This window comes from Protopterus annectens, chromosome 11.part0, assembly GCF_019279795.1.
Source record: "Protopterus annectens isolate FY-2018-M chromosome 11.part0, PAN1.0, whole genome shotgun sequence".
Classification (NCBI taxonomy): domain Eukaryota; kingdom Metazoa; phylum Chordata; order Ceratodontiformes; family Protopteridae; genus Protopterus; species Protopterus annectens.
Genome location: NC_056745.1, coordinates 1,375,188,740 through 1,375,214,125, shown reverse-complemented (window position 1 = coordinate 1,375,214,125; position 25,386 = coordinate 1,375,188,740). Strand labels below are relative to the sequence as shown.

The 25,386-nt window shown below is 38.2% G+C and overlaps 1 protein-coding gene across 1 annotated transcript in view; it reads right to left on the bottom strand.

Annotated features, from left to right (window-relative positions):
• The window catches only part of LOC122815075, a 3,014,144-nt gene that overhangs the window by 1,525,899 nt on the left and 1,462,859 nt on the right, over window positions 1-25,386 (bottom strand). Inside the window, exons 77-78 of the mRNA XM_044087319.1 lie at window positions 11,445-11,480; window positions 11,273-11,332 (exon numbers count right to left, since the gene is read on the bottom strand). Coding sequence (XP_043943254.1) covers window positions 11,273-11,332; window positions 11,445-11,480 — 96 coding nt within the window. The remainder of the gene's footprint in view (window positions 1-11,272; window positions 11,333-11,444; window positions 11,481-25,386) is intronic.

The window sequence follows — 25,386 nt, the reverse complement described above, 5'->3', positions numbered from 1 at the left end:
AGAACTAAGAATTTATCTAAAGCCATTTATCAACAACCCTTGGGGAAAAGTCTTAGTGTTGTTTGACACTATACAATAATTGATCAGACACTCTGATAATGGATTGGACATACTTATAAAGTAACTGTATACATTAAGATCTGTTATAGTGTCAGCCTAATGTATACATACTATGGAATTAATTTAAATGTATTTGAAAAATAAAAAAAAATTTGAGAAAAAAAATGAGTGCATTCAATTCATTCTGTTGGGCACTGCACAAACACACTAAGCGGTGTTGAGCAGCGGTTAACACAGAGAACTTCAGAATGAGTAGGGAACTATGGAACTGTCATATAATTATTCCTGTGTCATCAGGTGCAAGTGTAGGGCTGGAGTACAGATGGTCCTGGGTTCTAGTACTGGGTGTGCAACCTATTTTTACTGTAGTGACAGTGCAGTTTATAGCACTGAACTGAAAATATATGTGTTATTTCAACATTCCTGTGGCAACAGGTTCAAGTCTAGGGTTGTCATATACATGGTTCTGGGTTCTAATACAGGAGAGTCCAGACATTTTTACTGTTGTTCCATTTCCCATTATATTCACTCCCACTTATAACACTTTAGATAGTGGAGCTGGTATGAATTGCATGTATGAGGGCTAAGACATCCTTATTGTGTTTTCAGATGTATGACTGAGGGCATACTGTCTATTATATTTCTGTAAGTATAGCTCTGCTATTTGGACTTGGATGGCCTTCACAATTACATAAGACACATACTCAACTTGATCTATATACAAGAACCTTCTCAGGTCACACACATACATGTGCAGGTCCTCAAATTGTCACCTGTATTTATGAATGATTCCTGATGTTGTGTGAGCAGCACTTCTGCTATCTGGACTTGGATGGGCTTCACAATTAAAAAAGACACATACACAACTTAATCTATATACAAGAACCTCATCAGGTCACACACATACATGTGTAGGACCTCAAACTGTCACCTGTATTTATGAATGAGTCCTAACGATGTATGAGCAGCCCTTCTTTTGTGGCAATGATGAAAAATCACCACTGTGGAAGAAAATATTTGTCCCTTATGCCTAGGCTTAAATCACACACTTTAAAAATCAATTTTACCAGTGAATAAAGCCAAAAAATGTGTTAGGTCATGACATTTATGCCTCCAGTGCATCTCTGCAAACTTAACTCACCTAACATTTACTTTCCAATTTTCAATATATATTTCCAAGCTACAACAGCACACACCCCTCAAACTAAGGTCAAGTGTCAGATTACCCTTTCAGTTTAAAATATTTATTTCCTCCTTCCTTGGCACTGCTGCTGTCTGCTGAATATTGTGCAAAAGCACTTGGCATTATTGCTCAGGTTTGCGCAGTAAACATGATAACAGGAACTGGCAGGTGTTAGACATGTCTGGAGTTAGAGGTGAAGGTGCTCCATTTAGGGCACAGAGGTGGGGTGTTCAGGAGTCCAGGATATTTACTGGACTCCTGATAAAGTACCACAGCCAAAGGATTTGGCAGGGGACTATTATGGTCCCAGTACAAGTGTAAAGGGTGAGAGTAGATTGGCTCATGCTGTATCCAGTGCTACTGGCATACCACATACTGGGGAACAGCATAAGCATCATTTTAATGACCTACAGAGATGCAAGAGAGATACCCTCAACCTATGGTTGACTGAATTTCAAACAGCTGACATCCTGCAGCTGTGTAAGTTTGATAATAAGATAGTATTTGTAATCCACTGAATGCTAAATATAGGCAAGACTGGTATGCATAATGCGTATCTGTTCTTTTCTGTTCTTTCCACAGCTAATGCAAAAATAGAGTTTAATCACCAGGTTCATAATAATCGAATGGAGAGGTTGAGGGAAGGAAGCAGTATGTATGCATCACAAGAGAAGTATTATTGTAGCTTTAAAAGTTAAAGATAGATTTTTGGGGATTTTTTGTACAGTTGTAGCAAATTGAGCATGCATATCCTAACTGTAAAACATGCATTAGTCTGTAGCACAAACCAACTTTAGGAGTCAAGTATAAGACTGTAGTCAGAAGTTGTGAGTTTAAATACCATGACTAACAACTATACTATACAGCATTTCTTTAATAATATCACATAAAATTAAACTCTATATCAGTAGCGTAACTGTCCTGCTGTTAACTGTAATCTTTATAATTGGACCAAGCATGTGTGAAATATATACACATTTCAAGGATTACTTTCAACAATCTGTAGTTATAGTGTGTAGTTGTTAGGACATATAATTAAATGTAATGCTTCAGATAAAATAGCTGTATAATTATATTAATGCATTGTATGTCACATATGATGGTACTAATTTTCTTACTTTTTTCTCTTAACCCAACTCTTATCTCTTTTTTTTATTTTCTATTATGTGTCATCAAAATATCTCCATGTCATCCATCTGTAATAAATCACTAAATGCTTCACAGCACAGTGAGATAGGCCATCCCCAGTGGATCAGCCTGCCCCCACTCCACTGGCTCCAGCACAGATGTTTAGGACATCTGGACCCAATCTGACAGCACTGTCTCTGCTGCCCCTGCACTACCTGTGCCCTCAGGTAGTACAGCCCTGGCAGCTGGTGCTATGGTACCCTCCAACAGCAGTGGCTGAGGTGGCAATTTTATCACTCACCAGGAGATACCAGGGTTGGTGCGTAGGGTTGTGTACTGCACCATTGGTGTATAGCTACACCAAATGGAAAGGTTGCTCTCCCTCATGGTACATAGAAGGAGAAGATTTCAAGCACTCCAGCCATCAGTGGAGTAAGGGGATAGTGATAAAGTCCAGTAGGTGAGGACTAGATTTTCACTGTCTCCATGTTTAATGGGCATGAGCCTGGGTTGTTTCCCCCTTCAACCCAATCATGGTGTCCCCAAAACTTTTGTATCTCTCACCATCCTCTGTCTTTTCTTGTTTGTCTTGTTTGTTTGCATTTGCTTCCTCACCTACTTAACTTACTTGACCCAGAAATACCAATATCCCTTACCAAACATTCGTCTCTTACTGAATAAAAAAATGGGCACCTGTCCCACAAAAAATATTGTCCCATAAATAGCTCTCCATTTCACACACATGTCTTCTTGACACAGTTGATTCAGTCCAATTGGCTATGCAACATGATTACATTGTCACCCCCTTTCTGGAGGTGACATTCCAAATTCAGATAATAGTCTGCACATATTTACATTTTTCTCTGTTGAAGAAATGGATAGCTATGTTTTTTCCTACCTCCCACCTGCACATTCCTGCATTGCTTTCCCTTTGTTCTTCCCTCTGCTTACTCCCCATTTCACCACTTTCCTATCTACCCCATTTTAACACATTGAATCTGATCAAAAACTGAATCACACATAACACCCATAAGTACCAGAAAAAGGAATGGATCCCTTCACTTTATGGTCTCTATGTTTGTGAGGAGTTTGACATTGTACACTAATGCCAAACAATGGTGAGAGGCTCTATAATGCTGTAGTTACCTCCTAGCAATGTCAATTAACCCCACTGTGCTACATCAACACACTCAATAACATATGCTGAATGTACTATAAAGAATAATGCCATTGCATCATCACTGTTTATTTAAAAGTATTGCATACACCTGGATTTGAACCCTATATCATCTGGGCTCAAAAAAATGTATCAAGGCATTTACACATGCTGCCACAGAGTCAGCTAAGCAGTACGTGTGTTTCTTACACTTAATACTAACCTTCAGAAATTTTGCAATGCAGCTCGCATTTGTGTAATACTTAGCAACACTCAAACAGTGATCGTAATGGAAATGTGCATCTCTCATGTGCAAACATTTGGTCAACCATCTCGCAAACCAGCTGCTCACCTCTGTGCTATGCAAAATCACTACTAGCTTGTATTAGTGCTATTAATTGTGCTATATACTGTCTATTTTCTCTTCATGCCATGAAATTACATGTGGAAACATAACAAACTGAAGGCCATATCTAACAATATGTCACATATTTACAATGTAGCCATGTGTTGCCTCCCTCCATGCACTACAACCCTGGTCTCTCAGTACTTATTCACAGATATATCAATTACACTACATAAATTAATAACAAATGTTATGTGATATGCAATGAACATCAATCTGGTAACATGCAGAACTAGAACTATCTTCACAGTTCAACATTCCTATACATCCATCAACTGCCCCTAGGAACTATTGACCCATAAGCCTAACCAGACTTATCTGCAAGGCTATGGAAAGAATCATCATGGACCTTATCGACAAGGACATAGGTGACCTTTAAACTATTGACCTGAGCCAGTTTGGTTTTGTCAAAGGTAGATCTTGCTTATTAAACCTAGTAGACGTCTTTGAGAATGTCACCAAAGCCCTGGATGAAGGAAAAACAGTACATACTGCCTATCTTGATTTAGCCAAAGCCTTTTACACAATACCCCATTCAGGTATCACCACACATTACTAGATGAGTAGCCACCATCAAAGTTGGGGAGTCCTCCTACACCAGTAGACCAGTTACCAGTGGAGTACCACAAGGATCTGTGCTGGGCCCTCTATTGTTTGGAAACTATTTCTCTGAAGCCCAGGTGAAGGTAGATGGTCTGTTGCTTACCAAGTTTTCAAATGATTGTAAACTGGGTGAAATCCTATAGACCCCCCTCAATAAAGTTCACATATTACAGAAAGGGCTGACACACACAAATGATTGGTGCCAAACTCATAGACTGAAACTAAATGCAAAAAATGCCTCATTGTTTCATTTTGCAAAGAAGTAGCCCTTGCTAATTATGATATAGTTAGCACCCCCTAAGCACAAACTCAGTGGTGCAAGACTTGTGAACACAGGTTGATAGCAATTTAAACTTCAATCACCATGTGTCCATAGTGGTAAGAAAAGCATTCTACATTGCACATCTCATAAATAAGGGCATTACATCCAAGACCAGGGAAGTCATATCTTTGCTGTACTCCACCCTTATCAGTCCACTAATTGAGCGCAATGCACCCTTCTGTATGTACCTCACCAGACAAGATTCCAGAGCTTCCAAAACATGACATACATGGAAAGACTTAAAGCCTGTCACTGTACTCAGTATCATACAGGCTGCTTGAAAGGTGACCCATGCCTGGCCTACAGAGTAGTCTCAGACCCTGCCCTAATAAAAATGCTGGACATCTGCAGAAAAATGAGACAAGAATAACTTGCAACAGGGATTTCAACCTAGAAAGTGACATAAAGAGATTATGCTGGGAGAAAAAGATATATCTCCCAGCAATTGCTACTCTTCTGGAATTAGCTCCCACTCCATGTGAAGCAGTGACCCTATTCAAGCACAACCTGGACTGCTGGATGGGTGACCATAAATTCACCCCAGGTGTAGCATCTATGTCCCTCATGGAAAGGGGCAGTTGGTACTTGATCACAAAATTCTTCTGCTAACAATGACCACCTAACTATGGTCAACAAGGATACTTTGCTTTTTACATGGCAAGGCTTGTAAAGGTCCTAAGGCCATTAACCTAGTAAACTCCTATGAACCTATTAACCTATACAGGACTCCGAACATCTTTTCTCCAACATCCACTGCTGATGTCATCCACTATAATCTGTCCTGCACCCTTGTCAAACTCAGTCTTGTGCTGTGGTGCTTGTGTAATATACTGAGTTCTGTAGTTTGTGAACTTAGAGAGGTAGGGGGTTCTGTTCTCACTGCAATCATGTGTGTGTGTGTGTGTGTGTGTGTGTGTGTGTGTGTGTGTGTGTGTGTGTGTGTGTGTGTGTGTGTGTGCATCCTATAATTACCACTCCAATCACATGGATTGACAGTATTTTGACGCTTGCATATGCCTACACGTCCATTTCATTGAAGCCTCCCAACATCTTCTCTACGACATTCACTGCTGATGTCATCCATTATACGTTGTCCTGCAGCTTTGTAAAAGTCAGACTTGTGCTGTGGAACTTGCATAAACTGTTGAGTTTTATAGTCTGTGTACTTAGATAGGTAGGGGTCTGTTCTCACCACAGTCAACGTGTGTGTGCGTGTGTGTGTATGTGTGTGCGTGTGTGTGTGTGCGTGTGTGTGTGTGCGTGTGTGTGTGTGTGTGTGTGTGTGTGTGTGTGTGTGTGTGTGTGTGTGTGTGTGTTTCTGCACTCACTTGATATTAGAGACAAAAAACAAAGTAGTGAACTAGTCTCCCAGACACACACAATCATCATTTTGCATTTTATGGTATGACATTTTACATACCATATAAAGGGAAACTATAACTGCAATTCAAAAGCAGTGATTTACTTAGCATCATGTGACTTATGCCTAGCCTTTTACGTGGGAAAATGGAGAGGAAACTTAGTCAATGGATTTATAAACATGACTATGCTATAAGAAAACATAACTTAAATAATGCCTTAGCTAAACATGTTTGTGACAATTTAGAGCATCGGTTTAGTTTTTTAGTCATTGATCAGGTTGAAATTAATGACAAAAAACAATGGGAGCTACTTTTAGAATCTAAAGAACTTAGATGGCAAATCTGTTTACAGGTTGACAGTTGGCCGGGGATAAATGAGCATAGCTCCATCACCCCAGTGCTAAGGTTAAAAGCATTGGAGAGAAAAACTTTAGCACTTTAAATGTTTTATATTTTATATACAAGCTTTTAGTAATGTCTATTCACTATTTTATTTTATTAAGCTTTTTTCATTAGAAAGCACACACGTATGCACATACACGATTCTTTTGGTTTTATTTTGTATGTGGTACCTTTTATTCAGGCTATGGTTGTGGGTTCATTGATTGATTTGCATTTTTTTCATCCAATGAATTTGAAGTATTAGAGTATATAAGAAGTGATGTAAAGAACATGGTGTCTGATGAAGTTTAATACTTTATTAAACAAAAGCACTTACAAGTTATTTTATCAGTATTTTTATCACTTAATTAAAGGATTTTATTGTTCTACTGCTTCCTTCGATTATTCTGGGAATACTGCTGGAGTGTGTCTGGGAGACTACTTTGTTTTTTTATTCAGTTTTTGTGTTTGTTTTCACTTTTGATATTAGAGACAGTCATTTACACAAGCATATGTTACAAATTACAGTGACATGGCTTTCAGTCTTTCCACGTACTTCATGGCATGGATTGTAGGCCCTGTGTTTTTTTTGGTGAGATATCCCTGTTGTCTCTCCAGCTGCTTCATATGTCTGGTGAGGTACATGCAAAGGGAGCATTATACTCTGTTAGTGTTCTGATGACGTTTAAGTACAGTATGTTAGAGAATCCTCAGATCTGAATACAATGGCCTGACTTATGATGTGCACAACATAGGCTTTAATACCACTGTGGACAGTTGGTGGTTGAAGTTCAGATTGCTATCTAGGTGTGTTCTCAGGTCTTGCATCACTGAGTTTCAGCAGGAGTGTTGTCAATGCTGCAATTTGCAGGGAATTCCACTTTGCAAAAGGACAAAATAAAGGTGCATTTTTGCATTTATTTCTAGACCATGTGGCTTTGTCACCAATCATTTGTCTGTGTTAGCCCCTCCTGTAGTATGTTATCATCATTGGTGGACTCAGTGATTGCACCCAAAATGCAAGAATCAGCAAACACGGTAAGCCAAAGGCCAAATACTTTGGCATGAACTGTCGAAAAATGGATTCCAAACAGTAAAGGGCCAAGCAGAGATCCCTGGGATATGCCAGTGGTGACACGTTTTCTAGTACAGGGTTATTCACCAACTTTAACAGCATGTATTCTGTCCGTGAGCTATTTGGTTACTCATCTAGTGACATAAGGGTTAATTCCCAGCTGGGAGAGTTTCTCAATACCTGCGTGGGGGATTGTATCTAAACCCTAGGCCAGATCAAGATAGGCAGTATGCACTGGCTTAACTATATCTAGGCCTATCACACAAAATCAATGGACTGTGACAACTTCATAGATCACCTATAGCATGACTCAGCACATACACCTTCCTGATATGGTTGAATACACACTTTAACATGCCCTCCATACAGACTATATTTCTGTAGAAGGGTATACATCAACATGCATTCATCTGAATTGGGGGACAGCACTTGATGCATGCATGTATACACATATCCTGACTCTTCTCATCTGTGAGGTAGACCAACATGTCATGATGGACCTTTTCTAAATGGACATTAGTAATATCCCAGCTGTGTATAACAGACCTGTATGAGTTGTTAATGCTACATCATGTCTGCTACATCTGTTAAATGTCCTCAAAGAGGTCATCGAGGGCATGCATGATGACAACACTATCATTGTGTGGAACTTGACAAGTACAAGGCATTTGACACAAATCTGCACTGAGGTGTTCACTCAGCACTATTAGATGTGGCAATAAACACCTATATCACCAAATGGGTAGAACAGTGGATCACATACATGGAATATAAATATGTTGAAATGTGTGGAATGTGTAAGGTGACCTATATCTCAGGTCCAGTGATCAGGTCCATACATCAGGGCTGTATGTTAGGTCCTTTCCTGTCTATTATTTAAGTCACAGACATGAAGAATGACATACACATCTTGTGTTCAAGCAGCTGTCTGAAGGACTACAGATTGTGGACAATCATTGACTGTGATATTAGTATAATACACTCAGTATCAACACACACCAAAGATTGCTGCCATAGCCATGACAACACCTGCAAAGAAACAAAAACATGGGGGGGGGTTGTTACAGCATGAAAATAATTGCATAACCCAAGGCTAATATAGACATCACATTCTATAATCAGGCCAATAGATGTGTGACTTGTGTCTTTGGGTAGATGGTATATGGAACATTCACCAGCATGTGGCCACAGTGTTGACTACTTCCTTGTATGTAAGACAACTACTGAGTAATAAGACAACTATTGAGTATGTGAAGGACATCCACATCACAGGCCATAATACCTCTATAGTTCACAGCCTTTATCACAACAATAACTGAGTATAATGCACCCTTCTTCATGTACCTCCCTACACATCTTCCAGTGATGTGTAAATGAAGTGTACCACCTTTACCATAGTGAGCTGTCACATGTCTTATTGGCCATACCTAGATATTCTTTTTGTTGTATAAACATTACTGTCTGATGGTGTGGACCCCCCCAAGTTGTTACACCAGATGCATGTGTGATCCCTGTCCCAGGGATGCACACAGTACATATGTAGCTATTTGACAACATTGATGACATTTACCCCCCTTTACCTATGTCCACTTGTTGCAGACCTCTACTGAGATTACACTCATATTCAGGCAAACCTGTTTGCACAGCATCACAATATGCATCCTACCCCAGTTGTTTATAACATCCCTGATAGATGTCCTCTACACGGTTCATGTAAGGATGCTTATCTCACAAAGACTTCTTCCCCATTCTTATGTCGCCTTGTATGACAGTCACATAATGCACAGTTTCACTGTGCAGTCCGTACTCTACCATATTGATATGTAATTGGTTTTCCTGCTACAGCTGTCATCCATTGACATGTCCTCATCTGCTGTATATTAGGTTGTTTCACCTGTCCTCTTTCACTGTGTTCATTCCAACAATTCATCTGTGTGACCCTATTTAATACACACACATCCCCTGAGCGCTTATTTTACATGGCAGTCCATGTATCCTTACAGATTATGTACACACCTTCTATACAGAATGCCAGGAATGGGATTTCATAACATTATTCACTGTATACACTGTCCTGTACTACATTTGGACCATATACATAACTATATGTTAAGCCCTAGTAATCACTGTGTCATTCTGCACAATCCCTCTAACATACTCAGCTCTGAGGTAAACAGGTTTGTTATCCATGTTGCTTTACACAGTTACCTGGCCAACAACACTGTTGCCAACCACAAAACTGCACTTGTTTACATTTAAAAGTGCTGCATGACATGACTATGTAATTAGTGCTGCTGCTCACATCACATCACAGTGCACAAATGTAAACCAGGGAAGGCTTTATTTTAACCTGTATTTTTAGGTTCATAGGTTCATAGGTTCATACTAGGCTACCTGCCCTAGGGTATTTATAAGCCTAGCCAGAGTGTGTTTGGCTTTCGCCACCCATTTTAAATTAATTTTGCTATGCCCTTTTTCGAGGTTAGTATACTGTGCCTCTGTCTAACAGTGACACAGAAGTGATACCCGGGGTAAACCTACGATCTCCCATCCACTCATCAAGATTCCTCTTGAAGAGAGTCAATGAGGGACTCTGCCTAACCTGGACTGGGATTTTATTCCAGAGTGAAGGGGGCCTCTGGGTTATGAATCTGTCCCTCCAGCATGTCCTATTTATTTCAGTGCTGAGGTTCAAGTCTCTTGAGAGCATAGCTCGATGGGATTTGTATTTTCTGAGGTGCAGTATGTCCATTAATTCCGGGGTGGACATGGCTTTATACGTCAGGCATACATCGCCTCTGAGCAGGCGGTATGCCACTGAGTAGAGCTGGAGTTTCTTTAACCGGGCAGCATATGGCATCAGTTTGAGCCCTTTGATCCTCTTGTTGAGGTACTTTTGGGGTCTTTCCAGTTGCTGCAGGTGTCTGGTAAGGTACATCCCAAAAGGGGCATTGTACTCAATTATGGGCCTGATGAGGGATGAGTAAAGAGGCACGATGACCTCCCCTGATCTAGATGTGAATCCCTTCATGATTAGGTGGGCTATATAAAATGTTTTTCTAACCACTTTGGCCACGTGGTTGTCAAATGAGAGATTGCTATCAACTTGGGTCCCCAGGTCCCTAATTACTTTTTCTGTACTTAATGGATTACCACCTATGTGGTAATTTGTGGGCACTTTGTTTTTGCCAAAGGGGATGACTATACACTTTTTGGTGTTTAGCTTGAGGCCATGGCTCTGGCACCAGTTGTCTGTTTCTATGAGGCCTTTTTGGAGGATGCTTGTGTCGGCTGGAGAGTCGATTATGGCACCCAGTTTGCAGTCATCTGCAAACTTGGTCAGCCACAGTCCTTCTGTGTTGGCCTGTACCTCCGAGAAATATATACTGAACAAGAGAGGTCCCAGGACTGAGCCTTGTGGGACGCCACTTGTTTTTCTTTTGATGAATATTGAAGAACTCGCAAACAGAATCTCGAGAATATGATATGAATTTGTAATAAAAAACACCCAGATCATTTAAGACATGGCTTGTATTTGATGCTGATGTGTGAGGAGTGTGCTATATATCTTAACAGTTACACAAAGACCATTCTTACCTCATTCTCAGGATTTTCAGTTAACTCTGGATTTTCAGCATCCTGACGTTTATTCTGTTTCTGTATAATATGAAAAATATATACTTTAACACACAGAATATGTGAAATAAATTAGCAAAATTCTTAAGCTACTGCTATGTAGAAAAATAAAAAAAATATATCATTAAATTACCTTTTTTCTTCTTCCACCTCTTGTCCCAAGGTAAGTCTTTGAAAGGGAAAGATAACAAAGATGAATGTGCATAATTATTAAAATGCTTGAATTTGTAAGTTTGATGTGTGCAGTTTTTAGCGTGAGGCCTGCATGAAATCAGTTACATACTTCAAGTAAAGAAAATAATAATAAATTAAAAAATACATGCAATGAAATATAGTTTATTTTCTTAGTGCACATTTAACTGTTAAGGAACAAAGTATATATAGTCAGCCTTTAGTGCTTGATTTTATTTACACCAAACTGCAGCTTATACTCTGGAATATGTTAACACAATCAGTAACCTTGAAGAGAAGTGCCTCAGATATGTGTAATAAGGCAAAATAAATAACAGATTCAAATAATGGTCAAAAATACAGAAGATTTTTCAATATTTAAGAGTACAGACAAGAAGAGATTTTCTTTCATCTAAGGCTTCCTGTAAAAAATAATAATAATAATAATAACATTTACTCATATTCAGTTTAAGTAAAAACTAACACTTGAAACTCTTCAGAAAGTATTACATATTTCATGATGGTTGTTTTGATGCTGACTGTGGCAGAAAATAATCTTCAAGTTAAAAGAAACATATTTTTGCATTAGATTACATCCTTACAGTGATGACAGTGATTTAATATTTAGAGACATTTTAGCCAGTTTACAGAAATTAAAGTTAAGTTAGTATATTACAAACAGGAATTATAATATGAAGTGGGAGAGAAAACAGGGTTATGGCCATTGGCGCCGGAACCATAGAGTGAGGGGGGAGGGAGCCCCCCCACTTTTGCAGATCATCCATACGTCCCAACTGTCCCAAATTACTTCTTTATTTTTGAATTATTTTCATTTTTCACGCATTAGCTGATGTCATCGCGTGCGTGATGATGTCAGCTCAGCCTGTCAGAGTTGAGCTCACAGCGCACGTATTTCCGGCTGGTTTTAAATGCTTTTGCATGCAGGAACAGACGGTTTTATTTAGCTGCTGCTGCTTATTTATTCTGAATCAGAGAAGGATTTATTTTCGGAAGCTGTCTGGGTTTACTCGGAGGATGGGGTCTGGACTGGCTGTTGGGATTTACTGGGAGACGTACCACAGACGTACATTATTTTCAGAGTGAGTAAGCTGCTGGGTGAACACAGAGACACGTGTGCATGTGTGTGTGTGTGCGTGTGTGTGTGTGTGTGTGTGTGTGTGTGTGTGTGTGTGTGTGTGTGTGTGTGTGTGTGTGTGTGTGTGCGTGTGTCGTGTGTGTGTGTGTGTGTGTGTGTGTGTGTGTGTGTGTGTGTGTGTGTGTGTGTGTGTGTGTGTGTGTGTGTGTGAAAATGTCCCCAACAGGATACATCTACCCTGTACCTTGGGTACAGGTAAAAAGAGCCTAAAATCCCTAGCCACCATCACTTGTGAATTTATGCCTCACATTTTTGTTCAGTTCCTCTGGTTTTCAGGAGTGGTAAAACAAAACCTTTTATTCTAGCAATTTTCTAAGGTTATAAAATCAGTATTTGAAATTTGAAATGTGTCTCTATTTTGAGGCTGTATTCCCCCATTATTGGCTTTGTTCTGTATTTTTGTGCTAAGAGGTTGAGAGCTATGGTGAGAAATGAGAACTGAATTCACTAAATGATATGATAGCCATTTAAGTTTGTCTTCCTGTCTTTCAAGAAACTATTGCTTTAGCTTAGTGGTATGTTTCTCTGACTATAGTACACTAGGTTCTGGGTTCAGGACTTGGCAGTGAAATGCAAGGTGATAATACAGCATTTCATGCAAGCAACTTTCCAAAATTATACAAGCAATGTTTAAAATGTGTCCCTGGTTTTTGCTCCCCCCCAATTGAAAATAAGTTCAAGAAGCTGTGCAACATGCCTATGGCTTACACTACTTTGATTCTGTATTTATATATTGTGTGTAGAAATAGACTGTTATCATGGAAATGTTCTGAATAGGGCAGTTTTGTCATTATTGGTGCATGCATTTTGCTTCATTGCCTACTGGAAAAATGTTCAAACAATAAATTTAAAATGTAATTGTGTGTGGAAGTAGACTGTTATCATGGAAATGTTCTGAATAGAGAAGTTTTGTCATTATTGGTGCATGCATTTTGCTTTATTGCTTACAGGAAGACTGTTGAAAACTACAGATTTAAAACACATTCTAACAACTGGTGCTGTATTATGCAAGGAATATAACTTCATACAATCAGGAAGGTGAATCAAGAAATGCATACATGTATGCATGGCCCTAAAAATGTGTTTGAAAACAGCCCAGAGGAAAGTGTGAGACTCAAAATCATGGACAAATTTTAAGCTTTACTCTTGTTACCAAAGCAATGGATGAAGATAAAACAGTTCACATCCCATTACTTTGACCTGGCCAGGCCTTTTGACACAATTTCCTACTCAGCTGTTGTACAAAAGATGAATAATGTAGGAGCAAACACTTACATAACCAGCTGTATTGCCAACTTGGCTCACAGGATGCAGGAGATCAAAACAGGGGAAGAAACCAGTCACCAATGGAGTCCCCCAGGGTGCGGTGCTGAGACATTTTCTGTTTGGCATATACATCTCAAAAGTAAAAGGAAATACCAAATAGCTTTGGCCAGCTAAGTTTGAGATGACTGCAAGCTAGGAGAAGTTATTGAATCCCCAAATGACCTAACCATCATACAGGAAGGTTTGTCCTAAATAATAACTGGTGTCAAAATCATGATAATGCTCTCTGAGAACTGATCCAATTGTTTGACATTTGGGAACTTGTGTGTAGAGTGACCTAACTTTTGATCAGCATGTGCCCAGAGTCATAAGAAAGCCTTTTTATATTGCACAGCTTATAAACAAATTGATTGTGACTAGATCTAGAGATGTTGTTGTCCCCCTTTACAAAGCTCTCATTATGTCAATCATTTTGTATAATGCCCACTTTGGCATATATATGTCCAGCCCCATCCAACAATTGGAATACCTTCAGAGATACCTTACTAAAAGGATACAAGTCCTAAACAATAGGTCTTGCATGGACCACCTCAAAGATTTATTACTATACTCAGTATCCTACAGAGTGCTTAGAGGTGACATGTCTGGCATATAAAGCATCCTCCGACATAATACAGATGGATTTACTGAACATCAGCAAGTCAAATGGCATCAGAAATACTCAGTCCAGAAATCTAAACTGAATATTGTGGTGAGATGGATATATATATCACAGAGGCTACCACTGTTCCAGAACAGACTATCCATAAAAATAAAGCAAAGCTCATCCATCCATATTCAAATGCAATTTGGATCTAAGGATGGGTAATAGAAAATGTACTCCAGGATTTTCCCTCATGCCACTAATGGATAGAGGCAGTTCCTAAATGCTGTATCCCTTACATGGCCCCCTCAAATTATCGATGGTATGATCACAGTTCTTGTCACTAGGGCTAATATACAATTATCAGTCATGGGGATAGCTAAGACCAATCAGGAAATGTTAATTCAAGCACCAAAAGGGAATTGGCTAAGCTTAAAATGTCCTCCAAGTGAACCTATGTTGTGGTAGCAAATAGTTATAACAAAATTACCCTTTTTTGTTCACTAAGTGCCCTTGTCAACCCCCCCCCCCCCCACACACACACACACAGTCTTTAACATCTTCCGGCGCCTATGGTTATGGCGTACTTAGATAGAGAATCAGGGGAGAGAAATTGATTGAAGTAAGGAAGTGAGTGATGAAAGAGGAGTAAGGCATTGTAAGATATGAGTAAGTATTTATTCATGTTTAGGGATATATATTACTTGGGGTTTGCTAGCCTGTTTTACGATAGCACCATAGAATTATTTTTTATTCTTATTAACATTTTACAAAAATATTAACAATTATAGCAAAGCAACACAAATAAAATTAAGCTAAATTAACTATTTGCAAAGAGTGCAGTTAGTTTACTGAACATATCATTTAGTCAATTTGATCCACTAAAGCCCACATATAATCAAAGTTCATATTAGTTTTGACTAATATTACAGTTGCATTAATTTTACCCAGGTCTGTGTTTCATCATCAAAGATTCACTTCTGCAAACCTCCTATCATCGAATACAAAACACCATACATCCAGTTAATCAAGTGTTCATGCTCAATGAATATGTTACACAGGGAATGTAATAACTTTGAGACAGCACTACAGTGGGGAAAAGGGCATGAAGGAGCTTGCCAACATCAGGAAATTTGCACTTTTCCCCACTATAGCGCCATCTCAAGGTTAGTATACATATATATATGTGTATATATATATATATATATATATATATATATATATATATATATAAAGAGAGAGAGAGCTAGGGGAGGTGTAGGGGGTCCAGCTAATTATCTACATTCCCTGTGTAACACATTCACTGAAGTGAACGTTTGATTACGTGAACATTCGCTGTTTCGTGTTCAATCATAAGCGGTTCGATGAAATTAACTTTTGATGATTAAACATAAACCCATTTCACCCAATATGTATACTGAATTGCATTTTTATTTGTTTTCATTTTGAGTGTAATAATTTCTTTTTGGTACATAATAATAGGAAAATTTAAAAATTGTTTAGACAGCAGAGTAAATTATTTTTTTTTCCAAATGTGTTGAGGTAGTTCTCCTTGCTATTGACACTAAAGTCTAAAAAAAAATCAGTACAGAGGGCTCCCTATTGGAATGGCAGTGCTTGTAATGTTGAGTTTTGACACACTGAAAAGAAATAAAAGAAAATTCAGGAGAAGAGTAAATCTTGTATGTTACTCTTCACTTTTAAACTTATTTTTTTGCAGGGGGCAAGTTCCCTGCATCATCAATGTAGAGGGCAAGCTCACACCTCCCCCATACTTACATATATCTATAGACATACTAACTCCAGCATCACCATACCTTGGAGAAAATTGAATATTCTAAGTAATGCTATTAGTTTGGATAAACTAAAATTATTTCACTATATGCTTGCAAAAATTCTTAAAATTATTGTATGAGTTTACTTTCATAAAATATATGTTGCTAATCTGTGTTAATCATTGCTTTACTTCTCTGGTAGCTTTGTATATCTTTCTCCAATATTAATTCAATTCTATGAGAGAAAGGCTTTGTGTAGAAACTTCCAAGCAAATAATTCCCAAAATGATGATGATGTTGTTCTTCTTGGGTATTTTATTATTAATAAATTATCTTTCCCAGTTATACTTTAGCCATCAGATTGTAATATGTACTTCCCATAAACTGAATTTATTTTATATTTACATTGTTTGATTATTTTGTATAATTTAAAAAGTGGGTTTTACCAGCATCATAATCTGTAATTAAATGATTTAAAAATCTTAACTATGGGAGCATTCTATTTTTCTAGGTCTGTCTTAAGATCTGTTTCACATAAAATAAACAGTTTTATAATTTGTATTGTTAGGGTGACATCTGTTTCTCAATCATATTTATGCATTATAAAATCTGAGTTTAATACTTAAGTTCCTTTTAGTTATTGATGCCTGAGCGTCAAGCCCTTTAGTTCAACCTTACCTTTGTTACAAAGTCTGACCCCTCTATAAAGTTTGGTGTAAAAGAAATAGTAAAAAATCATTTTTTAGAATCTGAGTGTTTAAATATAAAGTGTCTAAATAATTTAGAACATTATTCATACAATTTAAATCAGTTGGTTCATCTAGATGCCTGTGAAGATGTTTTGCTAATAACTAAAGGATATTATTATTAGTAGTTGTTGCAAATAATGAGTTTACATTTTAGTGTTGTTTTTTATCCAAACTAATAGCATAGTATTTTTCTAGTCTGCTGCATAATAAGGATTTAACTACAAAGCAAATGTGAATACTATCTCTTATTGTTTGCAGTATCTAGAATGATGTTTGTATTAAGTTCGTATTTTTTAACATTAGTTGTTGTTGTGTCTTTCGGCTTTTCCCGGTTAGGGGTCGCCACAGCGGAACTCCTGTCTGCTAATGATTGGCAGTAGATTTTACGTGCCGAGTTGCCAGCCCTGACGCACAACCTAGTAAATTGTATAATTTGCTTCTGCATAAAATAGCCCCAGAGAAATGAAATGAAGTGATTTACTACCCAAATAATTTTGAGGAGAGTATAGCTCACCCCTTGCAAAGTATGTTTGGATGACACACATTTCCTCCCAAGTAAAGAGGTACTGAATTATACTAGTGTGATATCATAATCTAAAACATTTTGTTAAAGCTTATATTCCTTCTCCATAAGCCGGTATCACTCTCTATGAATGAAGGATCTCTCTAATTGCAAAGGCTTTACCAGCCTAAGAAAAGGCATCCACAATCTTAGCCATATCATTCCATGTCTGCAGGAGAGTCATGTCCAATATCACTGATTCTGATATGCACAACTTTATAGTTAAATTATTATGAAAATCTTGCAAATTTTGGTGGTCTTAGAGACAGATCTAATTGTTTCTCCAGGGAAACATGACTCTTTCTCATTATTCAGTTTTGTTAGTGCAGACTCAATTTGCCTAGCTACACAATTACCAGTGATTTGTGCTTTTCTGTTATGTTCTATTTTTGTTTTTAAGAATAGCTTTAGCAGTCAAGTTATTGATTGTTTCTCATGGCTGGTGCCTGATGACTCTATGTCCGGTATGATAAGCTGAGGTGTGGTGTGATATATGTTTAAGAAAACTATAAAACTTGGGAGTAGTTCAGCAGGTTAATATCTCAGTGTATATTGTGATGGAGATAGAAGGGTGCTAGCTGACCATTTTATGTGGGGACAGTTTTAAATCATGAGATTGTGGACAATGCATTAAGGAATTCTGTGTTTCTGTATTTGCCTGTCAAAAAGTATACCTGCAACATGTCTGTTTCTGATCATAGTATTAAGATTGTTTCATGGCACTTAGCCACGCAATCTGTTTATATCTGAATGGAAGAGATGACATGAAAACTAATATTTTGATTTCTAAGAAAAGGTCTTAGGTACTTGTGATAAACCTCAGGGATATTTTATGTTCTTGAACATGCTAAGATGTTAAGTCATGAAAACATTCAAAAACAAGTAGTTCAGGAAATGTTTACTATAATCACTTTGGTTTGAAATAGTGTGCCATACTGCTTTGTGCATATCTGGTTATAGCATATCTTCAGCCATGTCTAATTTCAACTACTGGTATGTTGTAATGATTTTGATTTCATCTTCATCTTTATGTAGGGAACTGAGTGTCACAAATTGCTTCAGTTTTCTGGCAAAAAATCAACATCCATTCCATATCTTTGAACTAGGCCATTTCCCAGTACCTGTATGCATAAAATGTTATTAAAATAGAACAGAATGGATAATATTTATAGTGGATTTCTAAAAACCAGCCACAATAAAGGATGGCGAAAGTTGCACCTCTAACCCTTTGGAAACCAGTGGCACCATACCCCTCAAGTGTCCAGAATTTTACAGAATGCCCATCTTTTTTGCTTCATATATGTGATTATCTCTCATAATACTTATGTTTTTCTGGTAAATCAGTGAGGATTACAGTTATTAAATAATGACAGTCATTTCAATGTCATACTACATATCCATCAGAAAATGAGTGATAATTCAAAATCTGTTATTCTGGAAACTAAGGGAAATCTTTAAAATCTGTCCATAATTTTGGATTTCTACCCCATCCCCCTCCATTTTTGGCTTTGTCTAAAGTTGTAGTTTTAAGAAGCTGAGAGGTATGAGTTACACACATTTTCATATTTATGACTTATGTGGCAGAAAGCAACTAGCATGCATTTGTAATTTACAAATCTGCCTTTGACTGGAGCATTCCAAGCTATTAGCTCTACCTCAGATATAATAAAATTTTATACATTTTTCAAAGTGGTCAGCAGTAAGACTGCACTTTTGTTTATAGTATCCTGTTAGGATGTGAAGTAGATGGAATGTTTCAGAGGTTAAAATGAGTGCTTGAACTCCATAAGGGTAGTGACATACTCATACACAGCACTTTAATAGTCCATGATAATTCAGAATTTCAACTTATAGCCTGTTACTGATCCCCTTATGGCACCACACGATCATGAAATCCTTGGACATTCCTTGAAAATATCCCTATAAGATTTAACACTTTAATCCTCAAGGACTTCAACTACCCATTTGGACACTGGACTGCTTAAACTTCTCATGCTGATTCTGAGTTAAAGAGAATTCCCTGGACCTAACCATCTAAAATCAGCCCATGGTGGTAATATCCTGAACCTAGTTCCCACAAACTTGACCCTGACATGTTCCCTGCCTTTGGTTGTCCCCCCATTAGTTACATCAGACCACAAACTGGTTACCTTTACCCTAAGGACATCATGGTAACTATCACCCTCTTTGAAAACTTCATAAGAGCAAACTTTTTACAACTGTACAATGAAATATTAAAATTACCCATGGTAACACCACAGTAAATTTGGGATATGCAGCCACCTATGCTAGGGATCTTTATGCTCATTTAGATAAATCCATTTACAGAGCAGTCTGTACCAGAAGAAAAAGGCAAATTCACAACAAAATTTATATGTGACTAGAATACATTACAAATTTTATAATAGAAGAAAGAAATACTTAGATTACTGTATAAGGCCAGAACCTCACATCACAAAGATTACATAACATGTCTCTCCAAGAAACAGAAGGGAAGTATTAAAACCAGCAAATCATCCCATGAAAGCAGGTTAGCTTCTAAGGCTTTAGTAACATTAGAAAATAAGGAGCAGTTAACAACACTGCTCTGAATTAATCTGTAATGGTGCCTCCCATTCAAATCATAATGGCATTGTCAACATCCAAAAAAAAAACAAGTTTGCTGCACATTTCTCCCCAGAAACTACCACCCCACTTCAAAGAACTATCATCTTAAAGGGTCATATCAACAAAGCACTCTCCAAGACCAAAAACACCTCTTTAATGGGTTCCAACAGTATAGCAGACTGTGTAATAAACAGTATCAAACAAATGTTGCTGGTCACCTCCATAAGTTGTTCAACCTAAATCTTGCCATGGGGTATGTTCCTGAGTCTTGGCACACTGTGGTTGTGATGCCCCTCCATAAGCATGGCCCCACCACTGACCTGGGAAACCACAGACATATTAGCCTTACTACTGTTGTTTGCAAAGTCATGGAATGCATTATCACTGTTCTCATAAACCAAGATATTAAAAATTTGATCAGGATTGAGCTGCAGCAGTTCAAATTTCTTAAGGGTGTACCCACAAAATCTTATGTGCATTTTTGAAAATGTCGTGCTGACTATTTGGATGTAGAAAAACCATTTGAAACCATACCATATAATGGGTCTATATCACTTCGACAAAATGGCAGAAGTTCGAACACCATATGTTTGAACTTCTAAAATTGCTGTTCCAGGAAATACACACACAACACAAGCACACCAAAAAAACAGCAATCCACACACATACACTTAAAATCCTACATCTGACCCTACACTAAACTGTGCATACACTACTATCTATCCACTTGCCTTAACCCAAACCCTAACCCTAAGGTCCGTCACTACTGCACACTCACCTGACCCGCACCCTAACCCTAACTCACCTATCCCACCCTAACCCTAATGTCTGTCACTATCGCACACCCACCTCCCCCGCACCCTAACCCTAACATCTGCACAATTGCACACTTACCTGAACCTGACCCGTAACTTTCCACCACAGTGCTGAAAATAGTGAAGCCACAGAAACAGCCAACCAAATTCTTTCCCTAGGAAAAAATTTGGTGTTCTGCAGCTTCGCTATTTTCAGCATTCGTTGTTTTGGGTTCGGTATTAGAACATTCAATGTTTTCATACATCAATGTTCTAATATAGACCCCATATGATGAGTCTGTTAGGAAGCTTATGGCCTTAAGCATTGATCTCTATGAGATAAAATGCATTGTTAACTGGCTGAATAACATGTTTTCAGGGTTGGTTATGCCTCCTTAGTGAGGGAACAGGTGATCAATAGCATTCCCCATGTTCTGTACCAGGCCCCCTCCTTTTTAGCATTTATTTCTTTGACCTAAACACTGACAGCAAGGATCTCTTTCTGACTATGTTTGCTGCTGATGGTTGTAATTTGGTTGTCATACCTCTCAGTTGTCCACATTTTCACAGAATGTCCAGATTTTTACCTCATTTTTGTGTCTACTCCTCTTAGAATGTGGGGGTTCGGGCAAATTGCAGAGGACTGAAGTCATTAAATAATGATAGGCATTTGAGTTTCAGATTTCATATCCTTCAGAAAATGCACACTAACACAAAATCAGTTATTCTAGCAAATGTATACATTTATAAGAGCCATGCTCAAAATCTCCCTATTTTGGTCCATTATACCCCTATTATTTTTGACTTTGTCCACATTTCTTGTTCTATGAGGTTGAGGGGTATGTTGGTTGTAGTAGTTAAGTCAACTAAAGGTATTAATAACCTTTAAAAGAGAATAAACCTGTTAACTTGCTGTGCACTAAAAAATGACTCAAACTAAATGCTAAGAAATGCAGTATCTTCCCCTTGGGAAAAGAACAAAAACAAAGAAAAGTCCATACTGGCTTCTCAACGGCATAAAACCAATGTACAAAAGTAGCTGAAGATAAACGTCAGCACTTTTCAAAATAATAATTATCTTCAACTACCAAGGTGTTTTTAGTCCTTTGGAAAAGACCTACATTTGTACTACCTACTACATCAATGACATCCCACTCTCCTGTGAGTCTATGATTAGGAAATCTGGTACCTGGGTTAATGTCTCTTCTCCTTCACTCACAAAGTCACAGCTGTGGTTGGAAAAATCCTTACATATCTCACAATTAATCACAAAGTGTATCTCATTCAGTACCAAGGAAGTTATTGCTTTGCTGTACTCTGTACTGGTTAAGCGCACCATAGAATATAATCCACTCTAGGTATATAAGTAAATCCATTGTACTTGCCACTTATTAGCCCGGTCAGTGAATATAATGACCCTTTTAGTATATATGTGGTTAAGCACTTTTTATAACTAGAATGAGCACAACACTTTGTCACTAAAAAATCAAGGGCTGAAATAATATAGCAATAACCCACGACTGGGTGTGGGTAATGCTGGATTTACCCACGGTTGGCGTGGTTTGGTCCCGAGGCGCCGAGGACCAAACAAAGCCAGGCGTGGGTAAATACAGCATTACCCACACCCAGAAGTGGGTTATTGCTATTATACCATGACATTATTTAAGAAAAGAAACTATTACTTTTCTTAAATAATGGCATAGTATAATGCCTGTTTACTGCCCTTCAGCAGATGTCTGGCATCCGCGGCAGTTCTGATGTACTGCACACCTGCGCAGTACATCAGAGCTGTGGGCAAAAGCAATGGAGAAAGCAAGATCTCTGTTGCTTTTTTATGTTTCGCTATGTTAAATGGGTTTAACATGGCGAGACAGTTTAAAATAAGCAACGGAGATGTCCGTTGCTTATTTTAAAACTGTCTCGCTATGTTAAACCCATTTAACATAGCGAAACAGTAAAAAAAGCAACAGAGATCTTGCTTTCTCCGTTGCTTTTTTTTTAAAACCTGTCTCGCTATGTTAATTGGTTTTAGCATAGCGAGACAGCGTTAAAATAAGCAACGGAGATCTCCGTTGCTTATTTTAAAGCTGTCTCGCTATGTTAAACCCATTTAACATAGCAAGACAGTAGAGTTATACTAATGGAAAAAAGTCCGGGCGACCGGACCTTTTTCCATTAGTATAACTCGATTTACAATGTGCATGCTGGCCAATCAGCATGCACGTTTTGGGGGGGGTCATGGTATAATAAACAAGTATGTAGACCATCTCAAAATCTTGTCCCTTTTCTCAGTATCATACAGGATACTGAGAGGTGATCTCTGGCTTTTGTGTAGAGCTTCAACAGATCCTATTCTGTCATACCCATTCATGTCCAATAAATACCTGTTTAAGAGATCTTAATCAGTTTTACAAAATAAATAGAACACGTTGGATGGATAAGTATATATCACACAGAATACCACTTATATGTATAATAAAACAAAACACATAAAACAAAGTACTACTCTTACTCTATTCAAACATAATTTGGATGAATAGAAAAGTAACTGTAAATTCACCCCTGCCCCTCAAGGATAGGGGAAACATGTAAATGTTTGACCCATCTCTAGGTTATTCCTGTGCACAATATAAAGATTTTAAATTATTATGGGGATTTAAGGCAAGGCTTCTTAAGATCCTCACAGATGAATAGTTTAGTAATTACCTATGAACTTATAATGTACCCTTTTGCCTGTATCTCTCTAGACACAAGAAAACAACTTGAAAAACTGCACAGGTTCCTAACAAAAAGGCTCTGAGACTTGTGCTATGGTGCTTCTGTTAATTACTGAGTTCTGTAGTCTGTCTGCTTAGATAGGTAGGGGATCTATTCTCACAGAAGTCAACTAGGTGTGTGAGCGTGTTTGTGCACTTGCTTGACATTAGAGAAACCCTTGCAGTAAGGGTTGAGAGCTTGGCATAATGGTTAAGGTGTTTACCTTACAAACACAAGGTGCAGTATTTGATTCTCACATGGGGTAATTGTCTAGGCTTAAAAAGGCCCACAAGGGCAGTTAGCCTACTACTAACCTATGAACCTATATCTAACACTCAGTACATTGTTTGATTAAAGGGGTCTATATTATAAGATCGATGGTTGAAAACATCGAACAACATATGGCCGATGTCTTCAAACATCGACCTTATAAAAAGACAAAAAAAAAAAGTACCCTAATGGGTTTAAGCAGGGGGGGAAGCTCCCTGCACCCCCCTACACCCCTTCCCAATTTTAATATACCAACTCCGAGACTGCACTACATTGCAGTAAACGGAAATCTCCCCTTACGGAGATTTCCGTTACATGCTCGAGATTCTGAGTGTTCGATATTTTCATGTCGACAATGCCAGATTCGACATTGTTGGCTTTTGGGAATATAATATAGACCCGATTAAAGATATACATTTAAGCCATGGAACGTATCATCATGGACTTCATAAATAAAGACATAGAAGACTTCCAAACCTTGGATCTGACCCAATTTGGCTTTGTCAAGAGCAGATCCTGCCTGTTAAACTTGGTGAATTTCTTTGAAAATGTGACCAGAGCCATTGATGAGTGCAAGTCTGTGCACACAGCATACCCTGACTTGGCAAGTCCTTTGACACAATCCCAAAAGCAGGCATTACCAATAAACTTAGCAAACCGAACATAAACCCTATTTTTGTAAGACGGTTTACCATCTGGCTCAAGTGTCGCACACTATCAAAGTGGATGACTCCATATCAACCAGCAGACCTATCATCAGTGGGGTGCCACAAGAGTCAGTGCTGAACACCCTACTGCTTGGTATATACCTCTCAGACATTTAGGCCAAGACTAAGGGGCTATGGCTGACCAGGTTTGCTGACAACTGCAAACTGGGTGCAATTATTGAATCTTCAAATGATGTCAGTATACTTTAGGAGGGTCTTACACAGACAAACAACTGGAGTCTTAGTCATGGTCTCAAACTGAACGCAAAGAAATGCATCATCATTCTCTTTGGTAAAAACAATGTCCCTTCACACTATCAAATTAACAATAATACTCTATGTACTAATGAAGTGGTAAGGTAACGGGGATCACAAGTAGACTGTCACCTTAATTTCGACCACCATGTGTCTACTGAAGTAAGGAAGGCTTTCTATGTAACACACTTGATTGGCAAAGGCATCGCCTCTAGAGCAAAAGAGGTTATAACCCCCTCTATATTTGTCACTAATCAGGCCCATGATTGAATATAATGCCCCTTTTGGCATGTACCATTCAAAGCACCTGCAGCAATTGGAGAGACCTCAGAGGTTTCTAACTAGTCTCTGTCACTATATTCA